Source organism: Hyla sarda, chromosome 2 (assembly GCF_029499605.1).
Source record: "Hyla sarda isolate aHylSar1 chromosome 2, aHylSar1.hap1, whole genome shotgun sequence".
NCBI classification, from domain to species: Eukaryota; Metazoa; Chordata; class Amphibia; order Anura; family Hylidae; genus Hyla; species Hyla sarda.
In genome coordinates, this window is record NC_079190.1 from 10374287 (window position 1) to 10396147 (window position 21861).

Here is a 21861-nt window from a genome sequence, read left to right on the forward strand (position 1 = left end):
TCCTGTACTGGAGCCTTTGTGTATATAGAATATACAATAGTCAGTGACCATCCCTGTACTGGAGCCTTTGTGTATATAGAATATACAATAGTCAGTGACCATCCCTGTACTGGAGCCTTTGTGTATATAGAATATACAATAGTCAGTGACCATCCCTGTACTGGAGTCTTTGTGTATATAGAATATACAATAGTCGGTGACCATCCCTGTACTGGAGCCTTTGTGGATATAGAATATACAAAAGTCGGTGACCATCCTTGTACTGGAGCCTTTGTGTATATAGAATATACAATAGTCGGTGACCATCCTTGTACTGGAGCCTTTGTGTATATAGAATATACAATAGTCAGTGACCATCCTTGTACTGGAGCCTTTGTGTATATAGAATATACAATAGTCAGTGACCATCCCTGTACTGGAGCCTTTGTGTATATAGAATATACAATAGTCAGTGACCATCCTGTACTGGAGCCTTTGTGGATATAGAATATACAATAGTCAGTGACCATCCCTGTACTGGAGCCTTTGTGGATATAGAATATACAATAGTCGGTGACCATCCTTGTACTGGAGCCTTTGTGTATATAGAATATACAATAGTCAGTGACCATCCCTGTACTGGAGCCTTTGTGTATATAGAATATACAATAGTCAGTGACCATCCCTGTACTGGAGCCTTTGTGTATATAGAATATACAATAGTCAGTGACCATCCTTGTACTGGAGCCTTTGTGGATATAGAATATACAATAGTCAGTGACCATCCCTGTACTGGAGCCTTTGTGTATATAGAATATACAATAGTCAGTGACCATCCCTGTACTGGAACCTTTGTGTATATAGAATATACAATAGTCAGTGACCATCCCTGTACTGGAGTCTTTGTGGATATAGAATATACAATAGTCAGTGACCATCCCTGTACTGGAGTCTTTGTGTATATAGAATATACAATAGTCAGTGACCATCCCTGTACTGGAGCCTTTGTGGATATAGAATATACAATAGTCGGTGACCATCCTTGTACTGGAGCCTTTGTGTATATAGAATATACAATAGTCGGTGACCATCCCTGTACTGGAGCCTTTGTGTATATAGAATATACAATAGTCAGTGACCATCCCTGTACTGGAGTCTTTGTGGATATAGAATATACAATAGTCAGTGACCATCCCTGTACTGGAGCCTTTGTGTATATAGAATATACAATAGTCGGTGACCATCCCTGTACTGGAGCCTTTGTGTATATAGAATATACAATAGTCAGTGACCATCCCTGTACTGGAGCCTTTGTGTATATAGAATATACAATAGTCAGTGACCATCCCTGTACTGGAGCCTTTGTGTATATAGAATATATAATAGTCGGTGACCATCCCTGTACTGGAGCCTTTGTGGATATAGAATATACAATAGTCAGTGACCATCCCTGTACTGGAGCCTTTGTGTATATAGAATACACAATAGTCAGTGACCATCCCTGTACTGGAGCCTTTGTGTATATAGAATATACAATAGTCGGTGACCATCCCTGTACTGGAGCCTTTGTGTATATAGAATACACAATAGTCAGTGACCATCCCTGTACTGGAGCCTTTGTGTATATAGAATACACAATAGTCAGTGACCATCCCTGTACTGGAGCCTTTGTGTATATAGAATATACAATAGTCAGTGACCATCCCTGTACTGGAGCCTTTGTGTATATAGAATATACAATAGTCAGTGACCATCCCTGTACTGGAGCCTTTGTGGATATAGAATATACAATAGTCAGTGACCATCCCTGTACTGGAGCCTTTGTGTATATAGAATATACAATAGTCAGTGACCATCCCTGTACTGGAGCCTTTGTGTATATAGAATATACAATGGTCAGTGACCATCCCTGTACTGGAGCCTTTGTGGATATAGAATATACAATAGTCAGTGACCATCCCTGTACTGGAGCCTTTGTGTATATAGAATATACAATAGTCAGTGACCATCCCTGTACTGGAGCCTTTGTGTATATAGAATATACAATAGTCAGTGACCATCCCTGTACTGGAGCCTTTGTGGATATAGAATATACAATAGTCAGTGACCATCCCTGTACTGGAGCCTTTGTGTATATAGAATATACAATAGTCGGTGACCATCCCTGTACTGGAGCCTTTGTGTATATAGAATATACAATAGTCAGTGACCATCCCTGTACTGGAGCCTTTGTGGATATAGAATATACAATAGTCAGTGACCATCCCTGTACTGGAGCCTTTGTGTATATAGAATATACAATAGTCGGTGACCATCCCTGTACTGGAGCCTTTGTGGATATAGAATATACAATAGTCAGTGACCATCCTTGTACTGGAGCCTTTGTGTATATAGAATATACAATAGTCAGTGACCATCCTTGTACTGGAGCCTTTGTGGATATAGAATATACAATAGTCAGTGACCATCCTTGTACTGGAGCCTTTGTGTATATAGAATATACAATAGTCAGTGACCATCCTTGTACTGGAGCCTTTGTGTATATAGAATATACAATAGTCAGTGACCATCCTTGTACTGGAGCCTTTGTGTATATAGAATATACAATAGTCAGTGACCATCCCTGTACTGGAGCCTTTGTGGATATAGAATATACAATAGTCGGTGACCATCCCTGTACTGGAGCCTTTGTGTATATAGAATATACAATAGTCAGTGACCATCCCTGTACTGGAGCCTTTGTGTATATAGAATATACAATAGTCAGTGACCATCCCTGTACTGGAGCCTTTGTGTATATAGAATATACAATAGTCAGTGACCATCCTTGTACTGGAGCCTTTGTGTATATAGAATATACAATAGTCAGTGACCATCCCTGTACTGGAGCCTTTGTGTATATAGAATATACAATAGTCAGTGACCATCCCTGTACTGGAGCCTTTGTGTATATAGAATATACAATAGTCAGTGACCATCCTTGTACTGGAGCCTTTGTGTATATAGAATATACAATAGTCGGTGACCATCCCTGTACTGGAGCCTTTGTGTATATAGAATATACAATAGTCGGTGACCATCCTTGTACTGGAGCCTTTGTGGATATAGAATATACAATAGTCAGTGACCATCCCTGTACTGGAGCCTTTGTGGATATAGAATATACAATAGTCAGTGACCATCCCTGTACTGGAGCCTTTGTGGATATAGAATATACAATAGTCGGTGACCATCCCTGTACTGGAGCCTTTGTGGATATAGAATATACAATAGTCAGTGACCATCCCTGTACTGGAGCCTTTGTGGATATAGAATATACAATAGTCAGTGACCATCCCTGTACTGGAACCTTTGTGGATATAGAATATACAATAGTCAGTGACCATCCCTGTACTGGAACCTTTGTGTATATAGAATATACAATAGTCAGTGACCATCCCTGTACTGGAGCCTTTGTGTATATAGAATATACAATAGTCAGTGACCATCCTTGTACCGCTCTCCTGAGGATCCAGTCCCAGAACTAGTCCTGGCTCCTATACAACATATGGCGTCTCGTACCTTATACACGGGGTCACAGTCCGGTTCTGTGAGCTCCACAATATGGTCCAGATCCTGCTGGAGGATGAAGCACGTCCCATCCCCTGAGGAAAATAATAATGGCGCAGAATTCATTGTGCGACTCCGTGAGATAAGGGGGGGGGGGGGATGAAATGTAGCGATGTACATTAAAAAGAAAGAAAAAATAATAAATATATATATATATATATATATATATATATATATATATATATATGTGCATAGGTTAAACCAGTGTAAGAGTGCATGCACACCATGTATATGGTGACCGTAAACGTTTATGTATATAGTGACCGTATACGGTTTTATATTATAAAACCATATTTGTCACCGTATCCACAGACCAGCATTGAAAAACCAACTAAAAAAGTTTTTTTTGTTGAACAAATAACAGTTCCTACCAAGGTTTTGTCTACAAAATGATATATTTTCAGTTTTTTTTTCTAAACCTGTTAGGGACAGAGGGCGTACAGGTACACCCTCACGTCCCGGTACCTCCATATTTCCGATCACCGCCGATCGCCGGTTCCTGAGACCCCCCCCCCCCCCCTGTAACGGCGATCTCTGTGACTGGACGATCAATAACAGCTTTTCTGGGCTGATGGGGTTTCTGGTGACCCGTTCGCCCGGAAAATACAGGTGATCGGTGCTGTCAGAGACGGCACCTATCACCCTGGAGGATAGGAGTGAGGTGGCAGAGGTGCCACCTCCTCCTATCCCCTGCCATTGGTCGGTCATGACTGAGTGACCAAAAGAATATGGGGGTGGGTTCAAGGGTCAGTTCCCCTGTTCTGCCCACCCCTCTAAGTCTGTATCATTATACAGTGATCTCCAAACTGCGACCCTTCCCAGATCTTGCAAAACTACAACTCCCAGCATGCCCAGACAGCAGTTTGCTGTTCTTGCATGCTGGGATTTGTAGTTATGCCAGATCTGGAGGGCCACAGTTTAGGGATTACCGCACAGTGATCTCCAAACTGTAGACCTCCAGATCTTGCAAAACTACAACTCCCAGCATGCACGAACAGCAAACGGCTGTCTGGGCATGCTGGGAGTTGTAGAAGTGTGCCTCAAGCTGTTGCAAAACTACAACTCCCAGCATGCACGGTCTTTCATTGCAGGCTGGGAGTTGTAGTTTTGCCACTTCTGGAGGCACAGTGGTGTGGAAACACTGAGTCTGTTACCTAATTCGGTGTTTCCCCACCAGTGTGCTTCCAGCTGTTGCAAAACTACAACTCAGAGCATGCACGGGTCAGTGCATGCTGGGAGTTGTAGTTTTGCAACAGCTGGAGGTTTGGACCCCCCCCCCCGTGTGAATGTACAAGGTACAATCACATGGGCGGGGGTTTACAGTGAGTTTCTCAATGCAAGTTTGAGCTGCAAATTTTCCGCCGTAGCTCAAACTTCCAGCGGGAAACTCGCTGTGAACCCCCGCCCATGTGAATGTACCTTAAAAACACTACACTACACAAAACAAAAATAAAACACCTCATATACACCCCCTTACACAATAAACACCCCCAATAAAAATGAAAAACTTCTCGTATGGCAGTGTTTCCTAAATGGAGCCTCCAGCTGTTGAAAAACAACTCCTCCCAGCATTGCCGGACAGCCATTGACTGTCCAGGCATGCTGGGAATTTTGCAACAGCTGGAGGCACCCTGTTTGGGAAACAATAGAACCAAATGACCCTAGGGCAGAAAGGGGCCCTAATTATTGACAAAAACCTAACCCCAAAGCAAAAGCCCGGGGTAAAAAAAACCCTTTAGAATCAACCCCTTAAAAATTAACTTTTATTGTATACATTTAAAACACTGCTTAGTGCCCCCAATGGGTTAAAATATTCTCAGGACAGACCCTGTATACTATGAATGTATATGGAGTTAACACTCCCTTTCCCTAAGTGGTATGGCTCTGCAGTGCCATCATTATATGGTCCGTACTGGTGTGTTAAAATCACTCAAGAGGCAAGAGTGGCAATCATGGTAACTAAAATGGCGGAAGGAGTATTTATAATCATGGTTGTCCACATGATTAGAACACTGCCATAGGGTATTTTTGGTGCAGAAGGCAAGCGCCATACTTGCATCCAGGTCCGCCCCTATGCAAATCCCTAATTTAGGCCTCAAATGGGCATGGCGTTCTCTCACTCCGCAGACCTGTTGTATTTCAAGGCAACAATTTAGTGCCACGTATGATGTATGACCCCATATACACACACATATGTATGATATATATACACATATATGTATGACACCATATACACACACATATGTATGATATATATACACACATATATGTATGACACCATATACACACACATATGTATGATATATATACACATAAGATGTATGACACCATATACACACACATATGTATGATATATATACACACATATATGTATGACACCATATACACACACATATGTATGATATATATACACATACGATGTATGACACCATATACACACACATATGTATGATATATATACACATAAATGTATGACCCCATATACACACATATGTATGATATATATACACATAAGATGTATGACACCATATACACACACATATGTATGATATATATACACACATATATGTATGACCCCATATACACACACATATGTATGATATATATACACATATGTATGACACCATATACACACACATATGTATGATATATATACACATAAGATGTATGACACCATATACACACACATATGTATGATATATATACACACATGTATGATATATATACACATATGTATGACACCATATACACACACATATGTATGATATATATACACATATATGTATGACCCCATATACACACACATATGTATGATATATATACACATATATGTATGACCCCATATACACACACATATGTATGATATATATACACATAAGATGTATGACACCATATACACACACATATGTATGATATATATACACACATAAATGTATGACCCCATATACACACATATGTATGATATATATACACATAAGATGTATGACACCATATACACACACATATGTATGATATATATACACATATATGTATGACCCCATATACACACACATATGTATGATATATATACACATATATGTATGACCCCATATACACACACATATGTATGATATATATACACATATATGTATGACCCCATATACACACACACATGTATGATATATATACACATATATGTATGACACCATATACACACACATATGTATGATATATATACACATAAGATGTATGACACCATATACACACACATATGTATGATATATATACACATATATGTATGACCCCATATACACACACATATGTATGATATATATACACATATATGTATGACCCCATATACACACACATATGTATGATATATATACACATATATGTATGACCCCATATACACACACACATGTATGATATATATACACATATATGTATGACACCATATACACACACATATGTATGATATATATACACATATATGTATGACACCATATACACACACATATGTATGATATATATACACATATATGTATGACCCCATATACACACACATATGTATGATATATATACACATATATGTATGACACCATATACACACACATATGTATGATATATATACACATAAGATGTATGACACCATATACACACATATGTATGATATATATACACATATATGTATGACCCCATATACACACACATATGTATGATATATACACACACATGTATGATATATATACACATATATGTATGACCCCATATACACACACATATGTATGATATATATACACATATATGTATGACACCATATACACACACATATGTATGATATATATACACATATATGTATGACACCATATACACACACACATGTATGATATATATACACATATATGTATGACACCATATACACACACATATGTATGATATATATACACATAAGATGTATGACACCATATACACACACATATGTATGATATATATACACATATATGTATGACCCCATATACACACACATATGTATGATATATATACACATATATGTATGACCCCATATACACACACATATGTATGATATATATACACATATATGTATGACCCCATATACACACACACATGTATGATATATATACACATATATGTATGACACCATATACACACACATATGTATGATATATATACACATATATGTATGACACCATATACACACACATATGTATGATATATATACACATATATGTATGACCCCATATACACACACATATGTATGATATATATACACATATATGTATGACACCATATACACACACATATGTATGATATATATATACACATATATGTATGACACCATATACACACACATATGTATGATATATATACACATATATGTATGACACCATATACACACACATATGTATGATATATATACACATATATGTATGACACCATATACACACACATATGTATGATATATATACACATAAGATGTATGACACCATATACACACATATGTATGATATATATACACATATATGTATGACCCCATATACACACACATATGTATGATATATACACACACATGTATGATATATATACACATATATGTATGACCCCATATACACACACATATGTATGATATATATACACATATATGTATGACACCATATACACACACATATGTATGATATATATACACATATATGTATGACACCATATACACACACACATGTATGATATATATACACATATATGTATGACACCATATACACACACATGGTTTTATACGGTTCTCACTGACTACAATACGATAAAAAAAATAAAACGTACACAGTGAATATACGGTTTTGAAACATTAGAAAGATCTGTGGTCGGGAACGAACTGAACCGAGACTGTGCCAAACAGTAAAAAAATGGATTATTGAGTTTCTCAATGCCAGTCTATGGTGACAAATACGATTTTATCTGGTTTCCATAATATAAACCCGTGTGTGGTCGCTCTATACGTAAACTGTTGTGTTAATGCTCCCTACACCATGTGTGTACACGGTACCATATAGTGTTCAGCACATGTATACCGTATGCACAAACCCTGGTGTGAATGCAGCCTAAGGGCGCATTCCCACGTGGCGGATTTTGCTGCGTATTTTCCTACCCATTGACTTCAATAGGGAAAATAAAATACGCAGCAGCAAATACGCCGTGTGGGAATGTACCCCAAGACTTGACCATTCTCAGTATCATCATTATATTACTATGTGACCGCACCTTGACTGGCGATGAAACCTTCCCTGAATGGCGACAGCGACAAAACCGGAGCTCCCGACTTGGACACTGTGTGTAAGGGGACTCTGAGGATAGAAGAAACAATATACTAATATGCACCAAATATAAAAGGTCCTGTACACGACCAATAATTTATTGCCTCTAAGCTTGAAAATAATCTCACCAGCTGACCATAACCAGTGAGAAGAGATGCCTAATAGAGATGAGCGAACTTACAGTAAATTCGATTCGTCAAGAACTTCTCGGCTCGGCAGTTGATGACTTATCCTGCATAAATTAGTTCAGCTTTCCGGTGCTCCAGTGGGCTGGAAAAGGTGGATACAGTCCTAGGAAAGAGTCTCCTAGGACTGTATCCACCTTTTCCAGCCCACCGGAGCACCTGAAGGCTGAACTAATTTATGCAGGAAAAGCCATCAACTGCCGAGCCGAGAAGTTCGTGACGAATCGAATTTACTGTAAATTCGCTCATCTCTAGTGCCAAAAATATACTTTTTGATTATCAAATATTAAAATGACAAAAGCAAATAGTGTAAATCAAGTGCTCGCATTATGGTACGTATTACAAAAGAGCGAGCTGTTAAAAGATAAATACCTCAGATCCAGAGAGCTATACTGATCATACAAAAGCACATCCAATATCTGTTTGAATGGCTCAATAAGGTCGTTCTTTATATATATCACTCAAGTCATCCATTTCTGGTGACTAGTTCACCCAACGCGTTTCTATGGCCTATTTCAGCGATGTCATCAGGGGAGTATTTAGAACAAGTAGGAGTTACCAGACGTCTGCCAGGGTTCATTAACCCCCTGCAGAAGATTAATGTCAGACAGTTACAGTGTAATAGTTCTATTAAGCACTACTGTCAGACAGTTACAGTGTAATAGTTATATTAAGCACTGTCCGGCAGTTACAATGTAATAGTTATATTAAGCACTACTGTCAGACAGTTACAGTGTAATAGTTATATTAAGCACTGTCCGGCAGTTACAATGTAATAGTTATATTAAGCACTACTGTCAGACAGTTACAGTGTAATAGTTCTATTAAGCACTACTGTCAGACAGTTACAGTGTAATAGTTATATTAAGCACTGTCAGGCAGTTACAATGTAATAGTTCTATTAAGCACTACTGTCATACAGTTACAGTGTAATAGTTATATTAAGCACTACTGTCAGACAGTTACAGTGTAATAGTTATATTAAGCACTACTGTCAGTTACAGTGTAATAGTTATATTAAGCACTACTGTCAGACAGTTACAGTGTAATAGTTATATTAAGCACTACTGTCAGACAGTTACAGTGTAATAGTTATATTAAGCACTACTGTCAGACAGTTACAGTGTAATAGTTATATTAAGCACTACTGTCAGACAGTTACAGTGTAATAGTTATATTAAGCACTACTGTCAGACAGTTACAGTGTAATAGTTATATTAAGCACTACTGTCAGACAGTTACAGTGTGATAGTTATATTAAGCACTACTGTCAGACAGTTACAGTGTAATAGTTATATTAAGCACTACTGTCAGACAGTTACAGTGTAATAGTTATATTAAGCACTACTGTCAGTTACAGTGTAATAGTTATATTAAGCACTACTGTCAGACAGTTACAGTGTAATAGTTATATTAAGCACTACTGTCAGACAGTTACAGTGTAATAGTTATATTAAGCACTACTGTCAGACAGTTACAGTGTAATAGTTATATTAAGCACTACTGTCAGACAGTTACAGTGTAATAGTTATATTAAGCACTACTGTCAGACAGTTACAATGTAATAGTTATATTAAGCACTACTGTCAGACAGTTACAGTGTAATAGTTATATTAAGCACTACTGTCAGACAGTTACAGTGTAATAGTTATATTAAGCACTACTGTCAGACAGTTACAATGTAATAGTTATATTAAGCACTACTGTCAGACAGTTACAGTGTAATAGTTATATTAAGCACTACTGTCAGACAGTTACAGTGTAATAGTTATATTAAGCACTACTGTCAGACAGTTACAATGTAATAGTTATATTAAGCACTACTGTCAGACAGTTACAGTGTAAGTTATATTAAGCACTACTGTCAGACAGTTACAATGTAATAGTTATATTAAGCACTACTGTCAGACAGTTACAGTGTAATAGTTATATTAAGCGCTACTGTCAGACAGTTACAGTGTAATAGTTATATTAAGCGCTACTGTCAGACAATACTGTAAATCATGTGGGGCTGTAAATCATGTGGCAAATGTGTGGCATGTAAGAATATGGCTGATGATACCCATTTCCTTGACTCTAGTGGCGAACAGAACTTCAGGATTACACACAATATCACATGTAACACTGTCGGAGTTATCTACCACGCAACATGTCCCTGTGGACTTATATACGTTGGCATGACCACGAGAGAGTTCCGAAGACGTATTAGGGAACATGTTCTTGGCATTGCAGCCGCTAATAATCAAGAGGATCTATCCAGTCTTACCGTCATTCCCAGACATTTCAAGACACACCATAACAGTGATCCCACAGGATTCAGATTCAGAGGAATAGATAGGATCTTCATCAGTCCCAGAGGAGGTGAGTGGAGAAAATTGTTGGCACAACGGGAAATTAGATGGATTGTGAAACTCAAAACCATGCAACCTGTCGGACTCAATGATTATATCAGCTATGCCCCCTTCATATAACCATCACACGTGTATTCTGTATTTTTGGTCTGCTCCCAGTTGTTTATTTCTGGTTTTATTGGGTTTTTAATTATCTTATTTAAATTTTTCTTTCTTTCTCTTTTTGTCTCTCATTCCCTTTATTTCTAGAGTTCCTTGCTGGATGGGCACCATTTCCCACTGGACTGTTCATTGTATAATGCACCTTATATCTTCTTGCCACCAATGTGTTTATTAATTAGCAACCGAGCCATGTATTATTTGCGCCTAGGCGGCATTCACTCTCTGCATTTGCACTTTTTTGTATGTGTATAGATGCAGTTATCCTTTATGCACACCTCTATAGATTTTAATATTTTTTTTATATATATATATATATATGTGTGTGTATATATATTAATTCACCTTTAATGTTCCTTCATAGAATAATTTATTTATTTTTAATTATTTGTATTTTATATTATTTTTTTTAGATATATATATTTTTTTATATATTTTTTTTTTTATTCCAATAATGAATTGTCTACTAAATACCCATTATTGATGTGGTTTAACACCATAGTCTATTATTTGTCCACTATGCTGTGTTATGTTATATTCACATTAACACATGGCACTTATCTCACCACCACATAGTCACACAGTCTATACAACACTCACATCATCCTTACACCACGCTCATTTTTCTCCTGTAGACTCACATTTGATTGACATACACGCTATCCAATCACATTCATTCATTGGCTACACATATCATAATTAATTTGCTTTACACAGTAATTACCTCAGGTAGGTATTAACTTTTTAATATTTTTTATGTCGCACTTGTTGTTCACTGTTTTTTCACTTGCACTGCATGTCCCACTTTTTAGCACTATTTGCACTCTTCACCTTGTCTAAGTTCGGCCTGAACACACATGCGCATGCGCCTTCCGCAATGTTTTGCTTCCAGCCTCCCGGCGCTCACCATTGACACATAGGACTTTGTTTACCGCCGCGTCATCACACGGGCGTGTCTCCGGTCATGTGACCGATACGATCACATGGCTGCAGTCACTTCCGGGATCGCGCGGTACCATTATGGCGCTAGTTTTTCATTCCTTTGAACTAGGTACGGCTTTGCATATTACCACTTCCTCTAGGCGGCAGATAACGATTGGTGCATTTGTATGTCTTTCATGGTCACTAGTTAGGGATAGGTCAGTCCACCATATAAATAGAATACCTGTATCCAGGAATAGCCATGCCCCCTGACAAAGCGCATTGGCGTGAAACGTGCGTTGGGGTAGGTGCAGGTAACTACATGGCTCGGTTGTGGTAATATACACCTGTTATTCTTTCTGACCGCTGTTGCATTTGTACTCAATTATTGAACTTTATTGCATAGTTTGCATCTCTTCATGTGAGTCCCTCGCTTATGCATCGTTTGTCAGTGTTCTTTTCATTCATATACCCCTCACCTTGAGCCTGTATGTTTCTGCCTTCTCTTCCAGCTGTGTACACTGTGCTTTTTAATTGCTATGATGCATTTTTTTATTCTCAATAAATAAACTTTTGTAATATTTCATACATCTTTGTTGCTGACGCTTTTGTTGTTGGTGTTGAGACGTCTGGTAACTCCTACTTGTTCTAAATACTCCCCTGATGACATCGCTGAAGTAGGCGATAGAAACGCGTTGGGTGAACTAGTCACCAGAAATGGATGACTTGAGTGATATATAAAGAACGACCTTATTGAGCCGTTCAAACAGATATTGGATGTGCTTTTGTATGATCAGTATAGCTCTCCGCATCTGAGGTATTTATCTTCTAACAGCTCGCTCTTTTGTAATACGTACCATAATGCGAGCACTTGATTTACACTATTTGCTGTCATTTTAATATTTGATAATAAAAGGTATATTTTAGGCACCTCTTCTCACTGGTTATGATCAGCTGGTGACATGTTATTAGATAGAAGAAACAATAAATCAGAACATGTGGATTCTGTCTGGGCACAGGACCTGGGGGGGGGGGGGGTCACTTACTTAGTGTTCCTGAGGTCCAGCTGGTAGATGTTACCGTCCTGACCTCCTCCTAGGACGTTCACACTTGAGAGGAAAGTGCAACAATTAAAAGCGTCAGCGCCTTCAAAGGTGAATACCTAGAAATATAAAAGATAGATGGGATTCGCACCGAAGAGAGTACACGGCGCTGTCAGCCATATTGGACCGAAGGGTCTATTAACACGGCAGAATTTCCGCCTCAAATTAAAGGTGATTATCCAGGAAAAAACTCTTTTTTTATATCTATATAAATCAACTGGCTCCAGAAAGTTAAACAGATTTGTACTTATGAGCTGCTGAAGTCGAGTTGTTCTTTTCTGTCTAAGTGCTCTCTGATGACACCTGTCTCGGGAGCTGTCCAGAGTAGAAGCAAATCCCCATAGCAAACCTCTTCTACTCCGTGAAGTTCCCGAGACAAGCAGAGATGTCAGCAGAGAGCACTGTTGCCAGACAGAAAACAACAACAACTCAACTTCAGCAGCTGATAATTATTGGAAGGATTAAGATTTTTTTTTAATAGAAGTTTAATTTACAAATCTGTTTAACTTTCTGGAGCCAGTTGATGTATCTATATGAAAAAAAAAAGTTTTTGCCTGGATAACCCCTTTAAAGCCCATAGACTTTTATGGGATTCCGCACTCCCATTCACACTTCTGAATTTCTGCTTGCACAAGCACAAATTCAGAAGTGTGAATGGGAGAGCGGAATCCCATAGAAGTCTATGGGCTTTAATTTGATGCAGAATTCCGCCGTGCGAATAGACCCTTAGGATCTCACTGGTCAGACCCCGGGGTAGTGACTTACAGGTTGGCGACTGTTCACACTCACGCCCTCCAGCCTCTTATCCTCTCTGGCCAGCAGCAGTATCTTCCCTTCAGTCCCTATCTCCCGGTCACCTGCAGCCAAGAGGGAGAGAATAATAACTAAAATGGCGCCGCACAATGTGATGATCCTGTAACTTATCTCCATCATAGACAGTGGCTTGTATAACTCTTTACTACTTGTTTTTTTCCTCCCCCTTTGTGGCCAAGAAAACTTCAATTTTGTGCTCACTACCAGGCAGACTTCCCCAGCAGGTACCACGTCACTGATGCCTGCTGGGGGAAGGGCGACTTCTGCCCCTTACTTCATCAACACAGGGTACCTCCAGCTGTTTCACCACTACAACTCCCAGCTTGCCCTGACATCTATTGGCTGTCAGGGCATGCTGGGAGTTGTAGTTGTGAAACAGCTGGAGTCACCCTGTGTTGAAAACAACCCACACTACCCCATACCCCTCCACCGTTAAAACCCCGAACCCCGCTCTCCCCCAACCCTCTTTTAAAACCACCATCCCCACTCTCCCCTAAACATACATACTGCAGAGTCCAGCAGCGGCCTGCAGGGGCGGCAGCAGCAGTGGCGACATGTGCAGGAGGAGTGGCCGGCGTGTGAGCCCAGGGAGCCAATGTGCTCGCTCCCGTCTGTCTGATTGACAGGCAGGGAGCGAGCGTAGGCTGAATGAATTCGGACCGATTGCCTGGCCAGCATCGGTCCGAATTCAGACATGACATCACGACAGCCTGCAGCTGTTTTCACACGTAATTTAAAACATTTTAATTAGAGATGAGCGAACTTGCAGTAAATTCGATTCGTCACGAACTTCTCGGCTCGGCAGTTGATGACTTATCCTGCATAAATTAGTTCAGCCTTCAGGTGCTCCGGTGGGCTGGAAAAGGTGGATACAGTCCTAGGAAAGAGTCTCCTAGGACTGTATCCACCTTTTCCAGCCCACCGGAGCACCGGAAAGCTGAACTCATTTATGCAGGATAAAGTCAGCAACCGCCGAGCCGAGAAGTTCGTGACGAATCGAATTTACTGTAAGTTCCCTCATCTCTAATTTTAATTAAAAAAAAAATATATATATATATATATATTAAAATATATTAGAGATATGTTGTAGTACATATGTACTACAACATATAAAAAAAAAAAGTTGATGACAGCGCCCATTAAAAGGTTAAACTGCTTGTACCGGACTAAAGTTGGATGGGATACAGCTGACATCGCCGTATACAGAGTGGACTCTGTTCGTTACCCTGCTTGATATGCAGTAACCGCCCATCTGATGTAAAAACAGGTATGTGCAGTCACAAAGGGGTTAAATATTTTTCAATGTATACAGACCTGTGTGTTTCCATGGTTACAGACTACAAGTCGTAGTCAGATCCCCCTCCTCCTTGCACTTACTTGGAGGTGTTTCTGGGCTCCCCAGGTTGATGGTGTTATCAGCGACACCTACAGAGATCCCATTAATGGGGACCCCACAGTCCGCCACCACAGCCAGACACGTGGATCTTCCACAGTCCCATAGTCTTGCCGTACCGTCCCAGGAACAGGACAACACGTTTCTCCCCCGATCGACCACAGCCAAATCCATAATACCTGGAGAGTGAATACAGCAGATACTGCAGACCGCCACAGAGATATGTGTAACAATGGGAACTATACAATGTACAGTATGGCGGTAACCTACCCGCCTTGTGTCCTTTAAAGGTGACCGGGCAGCTGGCATCTTCCACAGACCAGATCTTCACCTGTGCGTCCATGCCGCCACTTAGTACCACCATACCAGACGGGAAGAACATGCAGCAGTTAACTTCATAGACGTGACCATCCAGGACTCTCTAGGGGAAAGGGGGACGGGAAGCCCAAAGTTAGTCCAAACCAAAAAATATCATACTTTACTTTTAAAGGGGTACTCCGGCCCTGAGACATCTTATCCCCTATAGAAAAGGATAGGAGATAAGATGTCTGACCGCGGGGGTCCCACCGCAGGGGACCCCCGCAATCTTGCATTTGGCACGCCGCGCTGCCAGCTCACAAACGGCTGGGTGCCGACCACGGGGGCGGAGTATTGTGACGTCACGACTCCGCCCCTGTGTGACGTCACGCCCCGCCCCCGCATAGCGGGGGGCGGGGCGTGATGTCACACGGGGGCGGAGTCGGCACCCGGCAGTTTGACATGCCAGCACGGCGTGCAGCTCAAAGAGGTGGGTGCCGAATGCTAGATTGCGGGGGTCCCCAGCGGCGGGACCCCCGCGGTCAGACATCTTATCCCCTATCCTTTGGATAGGGGATAAGATGTCTTAGGGCCGGAGTACCCCTTTAAGCCTGGGCTTAGAAAACGGCTGATAACAGGAACTAAAAAAGTGCAGGCAAGTGTCCTCCAAATAAAGTGTATGAACCAGGATCGGCCAATAGGGGGAGACCTCAGATCGGTTCCTGCAATACTGAAGCCTATGGGTAAATAACCCGCAGGGTAATGGTCCAGACAAACATCTTACTCGCGTCTCTCCATTATTGGCCTGCCAGATCTTCATGGATCCATCTGTACTGGTGGAGACTCCGAGACCCCCCCCACAGGAGATGTCAAGACACGTCACCTGTAACGATCACAAGAGTCATGTAACAGTAAGAGACAGTATTATAGTAGTTATATTCATGTATATAGGAGCAGTATTATAGTAGTTATATTCTTGTATATAGGAGCAGTATTATAGTAGTTATATTCTTGTATATAGGAGCAGTATTATAGTAGTTATATTCTTGTATATAGGAGCAGTATTATAGTAGTTATATTCTTGTATATAGGGGGCAGTATTATAGTAGTTATATTCTTGTATATAGGGGCAGTATTATAGTAGTTATATTCTTGTATATAGGAGACAGTATTATAGTAGTTATATTCTTGTATATAGGGAGCAGTATTATAGTAGTTATATTCTTGTATATAGGGAGCAGTATTATAGTAGTTATATTCTTGTATATAGGAGCAGTATTATAGTAGTTATATTCTTGTATATAGGAGCAGTATTATAGTAGTTATATTCTTGTATATAGGAGGCAGTATTATAGTAGTTATATTCTTGTATATAGGAGGCAGTATTATAGTAGATATAGTCTTGTATATAGGAGCAGTATTATAGTAGTTATATTCTTGTATATAGGAGGCAGTATTATAGTAGTTATATTCTTGTATATAGGAGGCAGTATTATAGTAGTTATATTCTTGTATATAGGAGCAGTATTATAGTAGTTATATTCTTGTATATAGGAGGCAGTATTATAGTAGATATAGTCTTGTATATAGGAGCAGTATTATAGTAGTTATATTCTTGTATATAGGAGGCAGTATTATAGTAGTTATATTCTTGTATATAGGAGGCAGTATTATAGTAGTTATATTCTTGTATATAGGAGGCTGTTTTATAGTAGTTATATTCTTGTATATAGGAGGCAGTAATATAGTAGTTATATTCTTGTATATAGGAGACAGTATTATAGTAGTTATATTCTTGTATATAGGAGCAGTATTATAGTAGTTATATTCTTGTATATAGGAGCAGTATTATAGTAGTTATATTCTTGTATATAGGAGCAGTATTATAGTAGTTATATTCTTGTATATAGGAGCAGTATTATAGTAGTTATATTCTTGTATATAGTAGCAGTATTATAGTAGTTATATTCTTGTATATAGTAGCAGTATTATAGTAGTTATATTCTTGTATATAGGAGCAGTATTATAGTAGTTATATTCTTGTATATAGGAGCAGTATTATAGTAGTTATATTCTTGTATATAGGAGGCAGTATTATAGTAGTTATATTCTTGTATATAGGAGCAGTATTATAGTAGTTATATTCTTGTATATAGGAGCAGTATTATAGTAGTTATATTCTTGTATATAGGAGGCAGTATTATAGTAGATATATTCTTGTATATAGGAACAGTATTATAGTAGTTATATTCTTGTATATAGGAGCAGTATTATACTAGTTATATTCTTGTATATAGGATGCAGTATTATAGTAGTTATATTCTTGTATATAGGAGCAGTATTATAGTAGTTATATTCTTGTATATAGGAGCAGTATTATAGTAGTTATATTCTTGTATATAGGAGCAGTATTATAGTAGTTATATTCTTGTATATAGGAGCAGTATTATAGTAGTTATATTCTTGTATATAGGAGCAGTATTATAGTAGTTATATTCTTGTATATAGGAGGCAGTATTATAGTAGATATAGTCTTGTATATAGGAGCAGTATTATAGTAGTTATATTCTTGTATATAGGAGGCAGTATTATAGTAGTTATATTCTTGTATATAGGAGGCAGTATTATAGTAGATATAGTCTTGTATATAGGAGCAGTATTATAGTAGTTATATTCTTGTATATAGGAGGCAGTATTATAGTAGTTATATTCTTGTATATAGGAGCAGTATTATAGTAGTTATATTCTTGTATATAGGAGCAGTATTATAGTAGTTATATTCTTGTATATAGGAGGCAGTATTATAGTAGTTATATTCTTGTATATAGGAGCAGTATTATAGTAGTGATATTCTTGTATATAGGAGCAGTATTATAGTAGTTATATTCTTGTATATAGGAGGCAGTATTATAGTAGATATAGTCTTGTATATAGGAGGCAGTATTATAGTAGTTATATTCTTGTATATAGGAGGCAGTATTATAGTAGTTATATTCTTGTATATAGGAGGCAGTATTATAGTAGTTATATTCTTGTATATAGGAGGCAGTATTATAGTAGTTATATTCTTGTATATAGGAGGCAGTAATATAGTATTTATATTCTTGTATATAGGAGACAGTATTATAGTAGTTATATTCTTGTATATAGGAGCAGTATTATAGTAGTTATATTCTTGTATATAGGAGCAGTATTATAGTAGTTATATTCTTGTATATAGGAGCAGTATTATAGTAGTTATATTCTTGTATATAGGAGCAGTATTATAGTAGTTATATTCTTGTATATAGGAGCAGTATTATAGTAGTTATATTCTTGTATATAGTAGCAGTATAGTAGTAGTTATATTCTTGTATATAGGAGGCAGTATTATAGTAGTTATATTCTTGTATATAGGGGGCAGTATTATAGTAGTTATATTCTTGTATATAGGAGCAGTATTATAGTAGTTATATTCTTGTATATAGGAGCAGTATTATAGTAGTTATATTCTTGTATATAGGAGCAGTATTATAGTAGTTATATTCTTGTATATAGGAGCAGTATTATAGTAGTTATATTCTTGTATATAGGAGCAGTATTATAGTAGTTATATTCTTGTATACAGGAGTATTATAGTAGTTATATTCTTGTATATAGGAGGCAGTATTATAGTAGTTATATTCTTGTATATAGGAGCAGTATTATAGTGGTTATATTCTTGTATACAGGAGTATTATAGTAGTTATATTCTTGTATATAGGAGCAGTATTATAGTAGTTATATTCTTGTATATAGGAGCAGTATTATAGTAGTTATATTCTTGTATATAGGAGCAGTATTATAGTAGTTATATTCTTGTATATAGGAGCAGTATTATAGTAGTTATATTCTTGTATACAGGAGTATTATAGTAGTTATATTCTTGTATATAGGAGGCAGTATTATAGTAGTTATATTCTTGTATATAGGAGCAGTATTATAGTGGTTATATTCTTGTACATAGGGGGCAGTATTATAGTAGTTATATTCTTGTATATAGGAGGCAGTAATATAGTAGTTATATTCTTGTATATAGGAGACATAGTCTTGTATATAGGAGCAGTATTATAGTAGTTATATTCTTGTATATAGGAGCAGTATTATAGTAGTTATATTCTTGTATATAGGAGCAGTATTATAGTAGTTATAATCTTGTATATAGGAGCAGTATTATAGTAGTTATATTCTTGTATATAGGAGGCAGTATTATAGTAGTTATATTCTTGTATATAGGAGCAGTATTATAGTAGTTATATTCTTGTATATAGGAGCAGTATTATAGTAGTTATATTCTTGTATATAGGAAGCAGTATTATAGTAGTTATATTCTTGTATATAGGAAGCAGTATTATAGTAGTTATATTCTTGTAAATAGGAACAGTATTATAATAGTTATATTCTTGTATATAGGAGCAGTATTATAGTAGTTATATTCTTGTATATAGGAGCAGCATTTTAGTAATTATATTGTATATAGGAGCAGTATTATAGTAGTTATATTCTTGTATATAGGAGCAGTATTATAGTAGTTATATTCTTGTATATTGAAGGAAGTATTATAGTAGTTATATTCTTGTATATAGGAGCAGTATTATAGTAGTTATATTCTTGTATATTGAAGGCAGTATTATAGTAGTTATATTCTTGTATATAGTAGCAGTATAGTAGTAGTTATATTCTTATATATAGGAGGCAGTATTATAGTAGTTATATTCTTGTATATAGGGGGCAGTATTATAGTAGTTATATTCTTGTATATAGGAGCAGTATTATAGTAGTTATATTCTTGTATATAGGAGCAGTATTATAGTAGTTATATTCTTGTATATAGGAGCAGTATTATAGTAGTTATATTCTTGTATATAGGAGGCAGTATTATAGTAGTTATATTCTTGTATATAGGATCAGTATTATAGTAGTTATATTCTTGTATATAGTAGCAGTATAGTAGTAGTTATATTCTTGTATATAGGAGGCAGTATTATAGTAGTTATATTCTTGTATATAGGGGGCAGTATTATATATTCTTGTATATAGGAGCAGTATTATAGTAGTTATATTCTTGTATATAGGAGCAGTATTATAGTAGTTATATTCTTGTATATAGGAGCAGTATTATAGTAGTTATATTCTTGTATATAGGAGCAGTATTATAGTAGTTATATTCTTGTATATAGGAGCAGTATTATAGTAGTTATATTCTTGTATATAGGAGCAGTATTATAGTAGTTATATTCTTGTATATAGGGGGTAGTATTATAGTAGTTATATTCTTGTATATAGGAGCAGTATTATAGTAGTTATATTCTTGTATATAGGAGCAGTATTATAGTAGTTATATTCTTGTATATAGGAGGTAGTATTATAGTAGTTATATTCTTGTATATAGGAGCAGTATTATAGTAGTTATATTCTTGTATATAGGAGCAGTATTATAGTAGTTATATTCATGTATATAGGAGGCAGTATTATAGTAGTTATATTCTTGTATATAGGAGCAGTATTATAGTAGTTATATTCTTGTATATAGGAGCAGTATTATAGTAGTTATATTCTTGTATATAGGAGCAGTATTATAGTAGATATATTCTTGTATATAGGAGCAGTATGATAGTAGTTATATTCTTGTATATAGGAGCAGTATTATAGTAGTTATATTCTTGTATATAGGAGCAGTATTATAGTAGATATATTCTTGTATAAAGGAGCAGTATGATAGTAGTT

At 37.1% G+C, this 21861-nt stretch overlaps 1 protein-coding gene across 2 annotated transcripts in view; it reads right to left on the minus strand.

The window, feature by feature from the left end:
• Positions 1-21861, minus strand: part of PAAF1 (proteasomal ATPase associated factor 1) — a 31213-nt gene that overhangs the window by 5130 nt on the left and 4222 nt on the right. For both annotated transcript variants that reach the window (XM_056561137.1, XM_056561138.1), the window contains 7 exons: positions 16901-16999; positions 16090-16240; positions 15804-15998; positions 14379-14470; positions 13557-13672; positions 8842-8924; positions 3541-3623 (listed from right to left, as the gene is read on the minus strand). In XM_056561137.1, coding sequence (XP_056417112.1) covers positions 3541-3623; positions 8842-8924; positions 13557-13672; positions 14379-14470; positions 15804-15998; positions 16090-16240; positions 16901-16999 — 819 coding nt within the window. The remainder of the gene's footprint in view (positions 1-3540; positions 3624-8841; positions 8925-13556; positions 13673-14378; positions 14471-15803; positions 15999-16089; positions 16241-16900; positions 17000-21861) is intronic.